Below are 17,386 nucleotides of genomic sequence, written 5' to 3'. Positions count from 1 at the left end.
GCGGTACTTCGTTTCGATAACCAAGACAACTGTAAATTCTTGGTATTGCATGTGGCATATCTGCAATGGTGGTGTAATTTAAAGAATCTACAAAATTATCAAAATAAGGAGAGTCTTTAGTTCTGTCCACTATATCAATCAAACGCTCTATGACATCGGTAGAGTTTATACGATCATGATAATTAGGAGGAGCATATTCAAAGTTTTTAATGTCTTTATCAATCATAAAGGTTAGAGTAAAATGCTTTTTATAGTCATCTTTATCAACACCTTTAGGAATGAAATGGAAACCAAAAAACATTCCGTCTTTTAAACGATGATACCAATTTGTACCATTGATACAATGTTTCATCCGCGCACCTTCATCGAGAATGTCGGCAGGATTCTTCAATGGAATGAAATTCTCCGTTGCTACACTAGAGAGGTCGGTAAACTCTACATCAAAATCAATTTTGGAATAACTTTCCTTCACCATTGAATTTAGATTACCAAGTAGAGCTTGTACATATGCTTTATCTTTAACGTCGTAATAACGATTTGGTAAAAGACATTTATGGCAACTATTGTTCACATAGTTGGAAATGGTATGGTAATGGATTGGTAAGTTTACCTTGTTCCCATTGTTGGTTACGAAATCGTATTGTACAATTTTCTCAGTTTGTCCAAAATAACGACGAATGGCTCCATACTTAAATAAAACTCCTTTATCATCTAAACTGGCTGAAATAAATAATTTCTCTTTTTCAAAATCTACATAGTCAATCCAATCACTCAGGTATTTTTTCCAATACATTTTGAAAATGACCGACAATGTAGGTAAATTATATCTTGCAGGTTGATGTTCTATTTTCTTTGGTAATTTTTTCCACAATGTTTCAGTCGAGCAAAACCAAGGAATGGTAGAAATGTTATCTTCTGCTATTTTATCATAATTGACAAGGTGTGTGAGTTCACCTTGATCGAAAAACGACTCTATGAATTTTACAGAGCCATAGACATGCATTAACAATTCATCCATTGGAGAGTTGATAATCGAGCCATCATTGAAACCTCTCCCATACATAGACGTTGCCGTAAAACATCTCCCTTGTAAGATTGCTCTGTACTTTTCAATGAAATAATATAGTAAAATTGTATCTGCCAGATTGTATCTTTCCCATTTACAGAAAAGCATTGGCGGGGTTTCTTCTACATAGTTAAACTTAACGTTTGGTTTTAAATGTTTGCCAATAAGTTTAAAGCATTCTGGATGAAATCTCATCAGAGTCCCATACCCAATCAAAACTTGGATTGGAGTTTTAGGCGTTTGACTACACTTCATCAGATTAACATAAGACCCAAATAGAAAATCGCCATCTAGATCTAAACGACTTAAATACTGATCATAAAAACATTCAGTTTCATTGTTATATAAAGCTTGGCGGATTTCTTTTTCGCTTTTAAAACGTTGAGGTTGATTCATTGGTTGTTTCCTAAGGTAATTTAGTCTCTTGCTATAGCAAGAGACTATTTAATATTAAAAGACTATTCATCTTCACATCTGAATAAATCTTGATTGTTCCAGATAAACTGATATATCTGTTTAATCTCTTTCTTCGATGGCACTGCGTTGTTCCACCCCCATATCTCTACGGGACTATAGGCGTTGAAATACTCCCCATTGTCATCATCTTGCACATATCTCCAAAACCCACTTCGATAACCATAATAACCTGCATTGTAGTGATGGTAGACATCAGAATCGACAACGACAGATGGGTCAACAAATCGGTTGATCGGTTGAAGGTTAGACAGCGTTACCGTAAAGTGATACATGGTATCACTGGGACTGATTCCTTCGGGTATAAACCGAAAGTATATATGCTGCTTTGATAGACCTTCGTTGATATATTCCTCGCCACCAATACAGTGGGACATTATTGAACCTTCTCGAATAAGATCTAAGTTATTCTCAATCGGTACAATCTGATCTTGGTGGGATTTCAATTCAGATAACACAATGGATTTGAAATCCTGCTTGACATGAAAATGTTTTAGCTTTCTTTCAAATAGAACATTCAATATCTCCTTGTAGTGTTCATTTGGATGTTCGTATATCGTCTTTGGAGGCGTTAATTTGATCTCACTAAACCCAAGTATTTCATGGCTATGTAAAGTCAAATTAACTTTTGAACCGTCTTGTAGTTTAAATTGCCTGTCCCATGTTCTATACTCAATATCCCAATACAATCGATAAAGTGAGATTCGCGGATTTTCCTGAAGTGCCGCGCGCCCATAGTGATCGTAGTGTTTTTCAAAACAACTATTGCGTAAAACAGTTGGTATTATACCGCTACACTCATTAACAAAATCACAGCAATTCTTCTCAATCAATCCAGCATAATCCACAAAATCTTTAAAGTTATGTTTCCAATAAAGATAGTTGAGTCTCTCAATTGTTGGATGTCCATACTCGGCAAGCTGATCTAAACATGTCTCATTTCTCTCATGGAAAGCAAAGAACCGCTTACCTTGAAAATACTTGACAAATTTTTGTCCTGGAAATAATGCCTCTGCGTAAAGTAGATGATCTACAATCCGAATCAGCTTAGCCAGTCGATTGAATCTAGAGTAGGTGATCTTGCCTGACCGCTTGTAGTAGGTCTCTTTAGAGATAGATGCAAGTATCTCTTTGAACGTCCGAACATTGCCAAGTCGTTTTAACCTACCATCTTCCAATACCCATGTTGGTAGATCACGTAGTTTGTCGTCCACATCCCGCGCTTCTAGAGCAGCATACAAAGGTGGAATTCCATCATTGGACTTAGATCCAGATTTTTTAGGTCTACGATGTTTAATGTGAACTGTTTGATTTGGTTTGCCTTTTACTCTACGAAAAGATATTCTTGTAGGAATATCACATAGTCGTATATTTAAGTCATAAAGATTATTGAGATGCGTTACCAATGCATACATGTGATTGAAGTATGTCATCTCCATATCAAACAATGAATTTGACACAAGACTGTTACTGCAAAATAATCCTTTGAAATCGTGATTAAAGTACATATTGGTCATCCTCGTCATCCAAGTCAGATGTTTCATCTCGTCTCAATGCGTGAAACATATCCTGATTATCAAAAATAAGACGATGTAATTCAGCTAAATTTTCATGTGATGGTTCTTTATTATCCCATCCCCACGCCTCGCTAAAATAGTAACCCACATCCCCTTCATCGTCATGATATACATCATCGTAGTAACATACATTCGAAAGTGACACCGACGGAGAGCCATCCATATCTGGATATTTGAATGGTTCATGTTGGTAGGTCATTGTGACTGTATACTGCTCTTTGACATTGTCTTTGGAGACACCAGACGGGATAAAGCGAAAGAAGATAGAATCTCCATCCTCTCCATTCTCACCGTAACTCTCCCCGCCAATACAATGTTTCATGATTCTACCTTCATTGATCAGTTCAATAGAATCTTTGATAGGGATGATCTGACCATGTCTAGTTTTCATCATCGATATATCTGGATGAACAAATGGGATACGATGATTAAGGCGTTTGCGCTTTCCATTCAAAGTTTTAAGGTAAAATTCATGGAATAGTTTCTTTGGACTTATTTTGATCGTATATGGTATTAAATTTTCTGTCTCAGAAAAATTTTCTTGTACCTCGTGCATATGCGTAATGACATCATGTTTATTACCATCAGCATCGTAGACCCGATCAAACCAAGTTATTTTATCACCATTCCAATGTTTCCACCATATCGAATGTCTTAAATCGCCACTGACATTTGGATTACCATGCTCAAAATAAGCCTTTAAAAGAAATGATAAAGGGCGGTGCGTAGCGACCACTTCTTGATGTTCGCAGAAATCCTTCATGTAATATTTCCAGAGAAGGTATATGATGCGATCATGTTTGGGGTAATCACATAAGTCCATCAATGCAGATGGGCGTTCAAGTATATTTATTGTAGCATGGACATGCATAAATTCAGATTCGCAGTTGCCAGCATGGGTGATATATTTCTTCGCATTGAAATACTTGACGAATCTTTGATCTGGAAATAATCTTTCAAAGAAGATTAATGAATGAATTATAGTCAAAAATTTCTCAACAACATCGATTTGCATAGTTTTTCGATCTGGGTAAATATCGGTGCGAATCGAAGTGACTGATTCGGGATTCTTAAACTCGATTGTATCTCCAACGATCACTAACTCTTTATTGAATTTAGCTGTTCGCAATGCAACCGAAACTGCCTCGTAGTCAGCCTGTGCTCTATGCATTGTCCCAATTCTATTATACATAGTACCGATATCTTTGATAAGGTAGCTCTGTATTCCGCACGCTTTACATTGTTTTTCATTGAGTACCAAGTGACGCTTTTTAGCTAGTCTGAAAATAGGTTTTATGGGTAACTTGACTTCACCAATATCAACCCCGTAGAATTCTTTAATCACTTCTTTACTTCTACTGAATCGATTATATAAATTAATTGTTTCTTCGACCATGTTACTTAAAAAAGGATGATCAAATAATTTTGTAAAAGGTTTGTTAATTTTCATTGAGGTATCTCCTAAGGTAGTTTTACGGCGTAAAAAGTTTTTGGTTCTGATAGAGAAAATCGTATATCTCTAACAGATTGTCTTCTTCTGGAGTTTCGTTTTCCCATCCCCAGACTTCACGTAAGAAGTAAACTTGCTTCTTACGGTCATCTAGGTTTTCCTCTATGGCACATCGCCAGACATCCTCATCTTCATCTTGGTAAACTGGCGCATTACTTAATGCTTGAAGTGCTAACTCATCCTTGGTTGGGAATCTATCTATCTCAGTCTTAAAAAGAGTAATGGTGAAATGGGATGCATAGTCGTCCTTGTCTATACCACTTGGAATATATCTAAAGTACATACACTCACCGAGATTTCCCCAAGATATGTACTTCTCTTGTCCGATGCAGTGTTTTAACGACTTACCTTCATTGATTAGGGTAAAGCTATCTGGAATGGGAATGAACTGACCTTTATGCGAGGCAAACTTATCCGCATCCACACTCGGAAATTTAAGGTTGTTGACGTAAAGGTATTCTTTCTTTGCGAATAAATCATTGAGAATATCCTTGTAATATACAGAGGGTGACACTGAGACATTATCTGGGAGATGCGGGATATTACGCTTGGTAACTTCATCATTGATCTCATGTTGATGTATATTGATTACTATATCTTCTCGTCTATCTACTTTAACCAATCTAGTCCAAACATCTTTATCATTCCATTTTTCTTTCCAAATGGAATTTTTCCTATATTCAACCTCCCTAGGACCATCGCTAAGTACACCAGCATTTGAAAATAGGTATACCTTTAATGGCAGTCTGGTGAAATCATTGTGACTACAAAAAGATTGAAAATGTTTCTTCCAGTACAAATAGGCTATTCGTTCAGCAGTAGGGAAACCGTAACGACAACAATAAAAAATACCATTGTCTTTGACATTGACATCTCTTCTAATTGCGAAATCTTTCAGGTTGAGTCTTTTGATGTGATCTAAATTTTCCAGTGCTCGTGCCATATCGAAATACTTGAGAAATTTCTGACCTGGAAATAGATCTTCGTATTTCGTCAAACGTAGAATAACCGTAGCAAGGTTGTTATATGGAGGTAAAACCTGAGATGATGATTGAACAGATGAATTAACAATCAACTTACCATCTTTTAAACTCCATTCTTCTGCACGACACATACGCAATATATCAGGCACATATCTAAAACTTCCAAAATTTAAGTGAGGATTATGTTTTTGATCAATTATTTTTGGTACGTAATAGCCCTTACGTTTAGAAGTAAAGAGCAGACTACGTTTATATTTACGTTCAAGTGGTTTAAAATGGGAAGAAAATTCTATATTACGTAATTCTGGATTTACACCGTAGTAGTTTCAGATTCATACTCAGATTTAAAGACGGATAAAAAGCTATTTGAAATATGCATGAGGTTTTGTTCCTGTGAGGTGTTATTTAGCAATAAAAAGATGTTGGTTATTAAAGAGGAATTTTAAGATATCTTTGACAATCATTGGATCGGGTACTTTGTTCTTATATCCCCAAGCCTCTTGGAAATAAAAAGAATCGACATCGGAATCTTCATCTTCTTGTAATAGATCATAAAGATTTCTTGATAGCCACAAAGAGTTATTGTGATAGACATTGAAAGCATCGATTCGTTGAGTTGTAAGTTCGTCTACATCTAAAAAGTTTTCGACCTTACAGTAAACTAGCGTAACTGTATAGTGGTTTTCAATATCATCCTTAGAGATTCCATCTGGGATATATCTAAAGAACATTTTAAGTTCTTTCTTACCATCAGTAATATAGCTATCTTGACCGATACAATGTTTCATTCGTCGCCCTTCACTAATTAACGCAAAACTATCATTGATCGGAATAATGTTTTCTTTGTGCGTCTGAAGGTCATCTACCGAAAAGGTACAAAAAGGATAATTTTCCAAATACAGCTTTTCTTTGCTTTTGAAAATTTCATCCAAGGTATCTTTAAATAGTTCATTGGGTGAGATGTCAATTCTATTTGGTATGTCTGATAAGTTACGTTCTTCGCGCAAAAATAATACTTCATGTAAATGTACTTGCATGACAAGTTTTTCGCCATTGGAATTAGTGAAATATCTCTTCCAAATTTTATTGTCTAGTCTGTGCTTTAGATACCACAGAGTCTTACGGACTACACGGACATGATTTTTCTTATTACGCATGAGTACCCCAGTATCAATCCCAAATATAAAGCCAGGTTTAAGCATCTGAAGTTGTTCATGGCTACAGAAATCTCTCAAATATGTTTTCCAGTACAAATAGTGTAATCTGTTAGGTGACGGAAAACCATATTTACAAAGATCGAAAATTGAATTGACCATAGAACTACCCATGAAACGATTAGTAGTTTCGATGCCCGCCAATGTTTCACTATCTTTCAAAACTTCAGCGCAATTAAAGTAGTTGACAAAACTCTGCCCTGGAAATAGATCTTCGTATCTTATCAGTGAGTCGAGAATATGTGATAGTTTATCGAGTGGCGAATAAAGCTTCGAAACATTAAGTAGATCTTCACCAATTTTCACCAAACGCCCATCCTTGATTGTCCATCTGGCGGAAGGGAAATCCATAGGAATGATGTGCAGATCGAACGGTCCTTTTTTCTTTGGTTTTCTATTATATCCTGCGTAAACATTCGGGTGATATAAATTATTCACGTAGGTAAATATAGAGTCAAGCTCTAACTGTGCGTTAATTGGAACGCCATAGTGCTTGGATAATGTACCCATGAAGTCATATGACAACTGCAAGTATTCAAGTTTCATGTAGGTATTTGTTTTCCTGCCATCTTTATTTTTGAATAAATCAAGAAAAGGTTGTTTGATATACATAAGGTTTCTCCTAAGGTTAAAAATTCCTAGTGTCATTTGACACTAGGAATAATATTTGTATCATTTATTTATTTTCGAAAGAATGACCTGATCAAATAGACTATCCATCAGAAATACGTTTAGGTTATATTCAAGAACAAAACCTAAGTCATCTTCTTTGAGCGTCCGTTGTATGTATTCTGCCAAGCAATCTATGTTTGTAACAATTTCGTATGGGGATGGATAGAAGATTATCTCTTTGAATACAAAATCCCTAGATACGAGTGGTACAGGAATGGAGTGGTCGCCTCTGGAATTACGCGTTTCTAAGATGTTGATGTAAGTTAGGCAGATCATTCCACGAATACGTGTGTCAGTGAAATTTTTTTCTCTCAACTGTAAATAGGTATCTAGCGCTACTTTATTTACATATGCCTTATACGCATTCATTGCATCTTCGAGATGGTTTAACTTTCTATTTCGATTGATTTCTTCCCCAGTAAAATATACGCGTGCTTTTGCACTTGTAATCTGAGTAAGTTCAGACCAATAGAATTTAAACAGACTGCCCGACATACGACAATGGTAATGTGTTTGAAAGATACGAATGGACAGGAATATAAATATAAAAACTGCACCAGACAATACCCCATAAAGGACTGATAAAAACATTTTGTTCCTCGGAAAATGATTATACGTTCATTAAAGTAATATGTATTTCATGTATTTTAGAATGTCATGAGCTTTAGATTACCAAAGACTTGATCATTCTTCGCAACGAACTCTACAATTTCTTGAATGATTTTGATTGGTGGCTCATCGCCATGCATATCTTCTATAGACCAACAAAATGCAGGTGTTTTGAAACCATCATCATTGCCCTCTACCAAATGTTTCAGTACAGGATGACATTCGCCATCAGTCCAATAATTGACAGGTTCATAGACCCCTTCACATTCTTCCCAGTCAATATCAAAAACCTTTCGGTAATTCTTCAAGTAGGGTAAATGGCGCATCTCGACGAAATAACGATCTGTCCCACCTTTACCATCTCGAAGATAGATAAAAGAAACTTCCGCATGATCAAGTAAGTTTTCATGATTATGATTTCTACATTCCCATGCCCACGGAAACCAAGTTTTAATCTCTCGCTTATAGTCCGTAAACCCTCTTAGACGAATAATCTTATCATCTCCTTTAAATGGAGGGATTTGAATATATGCCGTCACATCGTATTTCTTATTGTGATGTTTGACCTGTTGTGCTTTCCAGTGTTCCAATTTATCTTTATAAAAGACCTTTGGTGGTACAGTGATTTTGTCTGGACATTTACCATCATCTCCAGTAGGATAAGAACTTGTAAATTGATAAACGCCAACTTTCTCTTTGATGGAAATGCCTTTACAATCTCTAATGTGGTATGAAATGTCAAAGAAAACATTTCGATTGTTTCCACGCTTCAAACACCAATAAGCAAGCCAGAGTGTTCTTTTGTCTATTGTTGGAAAAAGCTGACCGATACCATAAACAACCGCAAAACGAACCGTGACGTCAAATACGTAGCATCTATCCAAAACCCATGTAAACGTACTAAGTTCGCAGAAACCTTTGAAATGCTTTTCCCAGTATTTGCGAATAAAGTATTTACGTGGCGGGATTCTCCATTTGGTTAATTGAGAATAGATGCCTTTATATCTATCTTTCCAGTCAATAGAATATAACCATCCATTGATTACTCGATAATGGTTACTCCCACTATAAAAACGATTTTTACAATATGCAGGAAATAGTTCATCTAACTTGATTTCATCGAGTAGACTTTCCCATTCGTACGACTTACATAGCTGAGTGAAATATCCATAAAGAGCAAGTGCAGAATTTCCTTCAAATGACAATTGAGGAATTGGCGTTAGATAGTTTTCAAAGAAACCATAATCGTTAAAAATTGGATCTACGGTTTTTACATCGAGTAGGTGTATCACGTAGGTATAATAGTTTAGATCTACAGGTTCTTTACCATTTGTCACATTGTAATTTTGATTTGCAAAATAGCAAATATAAAAAGGACTAAAACAGGAAGTATTGATATTGTTGGGTACAAAGAACTTCCATTTTGGGTTGAAGTAATCGCCTGTAAGTTTGAAGCGTTCACGTATTACTTTTTCTAGTGTGACAAACTCATTAAAGATTGAAAATTTCATGTTAAATCCTTTAAATTAAATTAAGCGGGTAGAATACAATTACACAGTTGTACGTCTTACCTTGACAAGTCTTGGGAAATCAATCTCGTCGATTTGACTGTTACTTTGTTTTGATATGGCTTGTGGATATAGTTTTGCAATTTGGCGATTACAAAAAAGCAATGTGCTATATGGATCACCATGATGTCCATTGGGTAACATAATTACATCATATCTATTTTGATGGGTACGATGTAATTCTTTTAAGACATCATTTTCAAAAATATATTGTTTAACATACGTTGATCGAATGTATTGTTTAGTTATCTTTGAAATTGCATGCGCTCGATGCTTCATGTACGTTGCCAACTGACCAGATACTTTACTTAACTCAATGTCTGTAAAGAATGTATCTTCCAGATTGTCTTTGTATGCATCATAGTACAATGTTCGACATTCAAGGCGATGAAATCTTTCTTCACCTATGTATTTATACGTGAGTGAAACACGCACCGAGGGATCAAAAGCGTTGTTAGATTTGATTAACAATTCGGTACTTGAATTTAACTCGTTTTCTATAACAGCCCGAATGGTTGGGGAAAGTGGACCGTCGCCAACCCTTACTGAACCGCCACCCAGAGAGGATGTTGAGAAATTGAATATACTGTCACGATTGCTATTGTACTTCAAAATAAAGTCAAGGACATCATCAACGGACTTAATGTGTATAACACCACGACCTAGATGATCAAGTCCACCTTTCATTGGGTGGGATGAATCTTTCAGGTATTGTTTAAGATTGTCTAAAAACATTAATGTGCATTCCTTTTTCAAAATGTAAATCATTTTATAATTCTAGGGCGTTAGCCCTAGAATTATAGACTTCAACTAGATCAGGCTATAGTTCTGATTGAAGTGACGGACAAATTCATTGTCTTTGAAAAGATACTTGAGTTTCTCTTCATTGATCTTTTGCCATTCGAGCAATTCTCTAAATTCATCCAGAGTCAGTTCTCGATCGCTATCATCGAGTTCATGTACCTTGGAAATATAACCTGCCCATACGCTCGGTGTTACATCAGCCTTAGCATTGACCATAGAAAATCCAATGGTTGTTTCGTCTACCTTGCAACATCCGCGATATGTAACGTCATGGAATCCCTCTTCCTGTAGAATTACAGCTAACTCATCATCATCCAATGAAAATGGATCAAGGTAACTATATAGTTCATTGTTGTCAAAGTTATCAATCTCAACAAGTACCTGTCGTTGATCACCAGATTTGAGTTTATAGACCATGAAACTTGAAGAACGTGTATTTCCATTGATCTGCATGTAGCCAATCAATGATTTTGCAAGAAGCCCTTTCTTTCTAATTTCTTCGATGCAGTCAGGCGAGTAAATCTCTGTACCATTGCGATTAAAACTATCGTCAATCTTTAACAATGCACCAGGCTTGTAATCGAGGTTGTAGAAGTCAACAACATCTTTTTGACATTGCATGATTTCATTGTGGTAAAATTCTCTTGGTGAGATATTAATATCAGTTGGACAATTATAGTAGAGATTGTTCTCGTCTGTCTCTGGATGATTTTCCTTCCAAAGAACAACTACCTTTTCCAAGAAGACTGCTTCATCGATATAATAGCCAGTGTTTGTTTGGAATGAGAAGTTAAAATACAGTCCATCGTCTACGCAAAATCTCTGACCATACTTCTTCGCCCAATGATCTAACCAAATATTTCTTGGGCAGATTTCATAGGCATCGTTGATTGGTAAGAAATACGTATCTCCTTCATAGTGCGGATTGTGTTCGAGGAAATAAACTAAGGTGCTAAGCTCGCAGAATTTCTGTAGATGATTCTTCCATAGGTTCTTGATGTAATAATGTCTACTAGGTAAACCCAAGTTTGCAAGTACATGCGGGTTCTTCTTATAGACATTCATCAGTGCAATACCAGACTTATAACGACTGTTATCCTCTACATTGTCAATCTCATTTCGGATTGACAAGAATAACTTTTCATAGCGCTCTGGTGGAATTGGATTGGTATGGCTGATATGAAAAACCCGCAACATGTACAGTAGGAAATTCAGCGCTGTCGTATAATCATGGTTTAGATCCACGGGTTGTGATTTTACAAGCGCATCTTCGAAAGTTTTTGGGTATTTATTTTCATCATCCTTGATAATGCAATTTGTCCATCTATGCATGAACATGTCAAAAGAGTCTAGTCTACTTTTACTTTCCCAAGCACTTTCTATTTCTTCTGCGAGTGCCTCTTTGGTATATACATAACGAATATCCAAAGGTGCATCGCTAAACAGATAGATGTCTTTATCTATACCTAGGTTTAGCGATGGAAAGATTTCTTTGAATTCATCTATCTTAGAAATGAACGGATGAGTATAACCATATGTACACGGTAGAAGTCTTTTGGTCATTTTATTTCTCCAATGATTTTAAAAAGTTTAATGTGGTTTGCTCGTCGTATATTGAGATGTTAAGTTTTTGCGCCTTGGCAAGTTTCGATCCTGCCATTTCACCTGCAATTAAAAGTGTTGTTTTACCTGAAACTGAACCAGTTACAGTTGCACCTTTTCTAACTAACAGTTCAGTCAATTCAGGACGGGTAATGTCAGTCAATGTTCCAGTAATACAAATGGTATAACCTTTTAATGGTAAATCTTCACCCATCTTGACTTCTTCCCAATGTACACCTGCATCAATCAAGCGATTGACAATGTCTAGATTTGTAGGTACTTGGAAAAAGGCAACAATTAAGAGTGCAGTAATCTCACCAATATCATTGATTTGAATAAGCTGATCTACTGTAGCATTTTTGATGTTATCAAGTGTTCCAAAGTGCTGTGCCAACAAGCGAGAGGTAGACGAACCTACACCACGAATACCTAGACCATAAAGAAACTTCGCTAATGTTGTCTTCTTACTTTCTTCTATTGACCAAAGAAGATTATTGACAGAAGTCTCACCTAACTTATCAATGGAAATTAAAAAATCTTTATGGTCTTTTAGATAGTAGATATCAGAGATATCTTTTAAAAGATTTAACATGGCAAAGAATTCGATCCATTTTTCTCCCAATCCATCAATGCCCATGACTTTTCGTGATGCAAAATGAATGATTGCTTCGATTGCCTGAGCAGGGCATGCCATCCCTCCTGCACAACGAGCAATTGCTTCTCCTGCAGGCTTGATGACTACCGAGTGACATATAGGACATTCGCTCGGTAATACGATTGGATTGTTCTGACCTGTTCTTAGCTCTGTCCAGACTTTAGTCACCTTTGGAATAACATCTCCACTACGACACACACTGACCTGATCTCCAATGCGTAAGTCCAGTCGTTGGATTTCTTCGATGTTGTGCAAAGTCACGTTAGAGATCGTAACACCACCGATGAACTTTGGCGATAGTCTTGCAACAGGCGTAACTGCACCTGTACGACCTACCTGCCAATCAACGCCTTCAACAACGGTGATCGCGGTCGCAGGAGGAAACTTGTATGCCACCGAGAATCGAGGTTCACGACTAACATACCCTAATTTCTCTTGATGACTTTGACTATTGACTTTAATAACAACGCCATCAATATCTACATCAAGCTTTTCTCGATTGAGTAAGATCTCGTCATACTTCTCAATGACTTCTTCAATCGTTTTGCAAAGAAAGTGTTTTTCTGAAATGTCAAAACCTAAAGACTTGAGATTCTCTAATTGTGTAAATGTATCACCTACTGCAAACTTAGGATCAATGCGTGTGATGTTGTATGCATAAAACCCTAGAGGTCGAATTGCAGTCTTATTTGGATCTACCTGTCTTAGACTTCCTGCCGCAGCATTTCGAGAGTTTGCAAATGGAGTCTCTCCTTTGGCAATCTTCTCTTGGTTCATTTTCATAAACCCTGCTTTGGGCATCAGCACTTCACCACGCACCTCTAACAATTCAGGAATACCTTGATCTGATATAAGTACCGATGGAACATTGTGAATGGTTTTGATGTTCTCTGTGATGTCTTCTCCTACATGTCCATCACCACGAGTGGTAGCACTAACCAGTAAACCATCTTTGTACAGAATGTTGACTGCCAGACCATCTAACTTTAACTGCACGTCATAGGCGAGATCTTTGTCTTTGATTTTTGCGCGTACAGTTTCATCGAACTGGATGAGTTCTTCGTTGTTAAATACATTGCCCAGAGATAACATCGGTGTATTGTGTGTAACAGAACCAAATTTGTTCATTGGTCTTTCACCCACTTTCTTCGTTGGTGTATTAGTCAGTGTAAGCTGAGGATACTTTGTTTCTAGATCAACCAACTGACGGTAGAGTGCATCGTATTCCTCATCGCTAATTTGTGGGTTGTCGAGCACGTGATAGTTATAATTTGCTCTAGATAAAGTTCGGATGAGGTTATTCATCTTTACCTGAATTTCATTTGATTTTTCAAGTTGCATTTAAAGCTCCTAGGGGTTTCGTATATAATGTCCAAGTACAAAATAAAATATAGATAGGGGATCTATCCCCTATCTATTTACAATGAAATCATTTTAAAGAAAATTTTTCATGTTGGTAACTATCAAAAACAATTTCTTCAGCTCGGTAAAAAACGTGTAAGTTCTCAACTAGCGGTAAAAGATTGATTGCTTTTCTTTCCAGCAATATCTTCCAAACGTCTACGGTGAAACTGGAACTAAACATCGGTTCATACTTTTTCAATTCATTGACTTTATAAAACACAGCCTGATCGATTTTGTACCCGATAATAATTGCCAATAAGAAATCCCAAAATGGATGTTCGGTAACAATATCTCTAATGTACGTATTTAAACTGGAGCGTATATAAAGTCTGTTTAAAATGACTGTTCCATTTTTACCAGTTGTAGATCCAATGAATACAGTAACCTCATCATGGAATAGCTTTGTTTCTTTCTCCAAATTTAATTGGAGTGAATCTTCCATCGTAGAAATAAGTTGCGCACTATATTTACGTTTCTCTTTCTCATCGTAATGATTATAGCTCCAGATACCTGCAGAGCCTTTGACGTGGTGAGTGTATACATTATCGATTAGAATCATTATCTCTGGATCAAATAGAATATCTGTGAATTTTAAACCGACAAGCAATGTGACGTTCGCGTTAAATGCGGTGACAGATGATATATCTGACAACGTGATTGTCATATGTAGATAATGACTCTCAAAGAACTTATCTATTCGAGCATAGCACCCTATCTTGGTTGAATGCGCCATTTGCACCCCACACCAACGATAGAAACTATTGATCAGTCCTAGTTTATCGCCGATTTCAAATGTAAAGTCATCGTCCAATTTCAATCTAAGTGTTATTTCATGGGCATCCCCAATAAAATCTAGCTTGAGGATGAAAAGATCGTTGACCGCATATTGGCGATCTTTAAGGAACGCTTTAAAAGCCTCTCCTTCTATGTTTCCTAGAAGATCCACATTCTCTTTCAAGTAAATATGTTTTAAGTCCTCTGCCCATTTAAAGAACTCTGATTGTGTCGGTGTTACTTTAGGTTCAAGTAACTCATATATTTTCTTAAATGTTGTCAGCTGTTGTGCTGGTAGAGCATGCATAAGGTTATCCCTATAAGGTTATTTTGTCCATATTTTATCTGTAATAATATGAACTATTTAGTTAAATTGGTATTTAAAATGACTTTACCTGCGCACGTATTACAAAAACTCAGTCTCGGTCTAGAATCGATTGATGGTATCCAAGTCTTCTTGGAAGAACCTGAAGACACACTTTCTCCTGTCCTAGAATCTGACATCCAATGTAAAGAAATGGATGATAAATTCGATACAATGGACAATGTTCAAAGTGAACTCAACAATACAATTGAAGCAGCAGAAGAAATCGGTGCAGAAGCTTTTACTGCATCTCATGCTCGTCTGTTAAATGCTTCTCTTGAAAATATTACTTCAAAGCTAGGTGTTACCCTTCCTGACGTTTCTATTCCTAGCGTAGAAGATTACGAAGAGAGTGCTACTTCGTCTTATGTTGCTTCTATGGAACAAGCAGATTCTTTGGCAAAGAAAGCAGGACAAGCCATCTTAAAACTCTTGATCGAATTAAAGAACCGCTTCATTCAATGGATCAAAGAGTTATTTACTAATGCCAGCAAAGAACGTGCACGTACAGATAAACTCATGGCTGCTGGTAAAAATACCAAAGAGCAGGCGAATAAAGTTATCCAAGTGCCAAAGTCTTTTACTGACAAGGCAAGTAACTTCCAGATGGTTTACGTTAAAAACCTCGATGATTCATTGAAAGTGATCCTTACTGACATATACACTAAGTTTGATCAAGTCATCAGTAAAGGTGGTGAATCAGAAGGCGAAGAACTTGCGAAGATTTTCTTCAGCCACGGCAAAGACATTGCGCAGCTTGGTAATATGTTTACTGCGGGCGGTATGGTTATCAAACAAGATGCGACAAACTGGGTGAACATTTCATTCGTACCAGATGCGGGTCAAATGGTTGAAGTATCTAATCCTTCAATCAATGATCTAAACTCAATGGCTGGTTACTTAAAAGGTATTGGTGATACACTGATTGCCTATAAGAACCGTGCATCTGTTCGTACAAACCTAATCGACAAACTTACCAATCAACTGAAGAAAGACTACAGTCAAGAGGTGGATAAAGAGTCTGACGAAAAGGCTAAGAAAGACAAACAGAAGAAAGCCAATGAGGAAGCTGCTCGCTTGGTGAAGAAAGCTTTCAATGTAGAGCGTGCCATTGCTCGTGCAGGGATGTCTGCATTGGTAAAGGGCAATACGATCTTAAAAGCAGGCTATAAGCCACAAAAATAAAAAGATGCTATTGGGGGATCACTCCCCCAATAGTTTTATGCCATCAATGAAAAAGATTGGCTTTAATCTCTTCGTAAACTTCGCGACGATCCATTCCAATAATACAATTAGCTCCAGAGATTCAATAGACAAGGCATCTTTATCATACCTCACCTTGCCAAGATGTTCAGGGGAAGTTTTAATTACCAATGTTGGTTTGTCAAATTTATTTTCTCGATAGAATCTAAACTCTGACTTTGGAACAACCGAGACCATTAATAATAAAGATAAAAATTCCCAGAAAGCATCCTTAAAGAACATTTTCTGATAAAACTTATTGTAATGGGATTCCATATAGAGTGCGATTGACGAAGAATCTTTATTTCTCAAAACCTTGGTATGCGTTACTACATCTAACAAATCAAAAGTTCCTTTGAGTGGTACTTTAGTTGAATTTTCATAGGCTGCAATAAAGTTCTTGCTAAACTCATGGCGTAACCGTGCTCTATTCAAGGGGTCAATTGAGCTAGTGAGCATCATCATCTGATCTTTGTTAAGAAAGTCTTTGGTAATCTCCTCGATTAAAACTAGATTGACTGGCGAGATAATAATGTCTAAGATCTTAGCAGCCATCAATAAAGCAAGTGTAAGATGATAGATGTTCTTTTCTTTTAAAGTGATTATCCCAGAAACTGCAAGATATTTATCTTTTCTAATTTCGGAAGCATATAGTCTTACGTCCACATCTGGGAAACGCAGACTCATCATCTTAGAGAAGTAACGACATAATCCATCGTAGATACGTAACTTCAATTTAACATCCGAAACTGTAGAGAATTGTGAGATCTCCAAGAAGGATGCAAAGCTATAATAACTTCCTCGACAAGTGGTAGACAATCTACTGGTAACCAATCCCTTATTAGTTGTCATAATTAAGTTAAATTGT

At 36.6% G+C, this 17,386-nt stretch overlaps 1 protein-coding gene across 1 annotated transcript; it reads right to left on the bottom strand.

The window, feature by feature from the left end:
* Nucleotides 1-12,041: 12,041 nt before the first annotated feature.
* On the bottom strand, nt 12,042-14,039 carry LOC108578308 (DNA ligase-like). Its single transcript, XM_017941612.1, has one exon. It carries the CDS (start codon nt 14,037-14,039, stop codon nt 12,042-12,044), a length of 1,998 nt encoding a protein of 665 aa, XP_017797101.1.
* Between the last annotated feature and the right edge of the window lie 3,347 nt (nt 14,040-17,386).

Source organism: Habropoda laboriosa, unplaced genomic scaffold (genome assembly GCF_001263275.1).
Source record: "Habropoda laboriosa isolate 0110345459 unplaced genomic scaffold, ASM126327v1 scaffold6494, whole genome shotgun sequence".
Lineage (NCBI taxonomy): Eukaryota > Metazoa > Arthropoda > Insecta > Hymenoptera > Apidae > Habropoda > Habropoda laboriosa.
The sequence above is the reverse complement of the archived record's forward strand: the minus strand, read 5'-3'. Positions and strand labels throughout refer to the sequence as shown.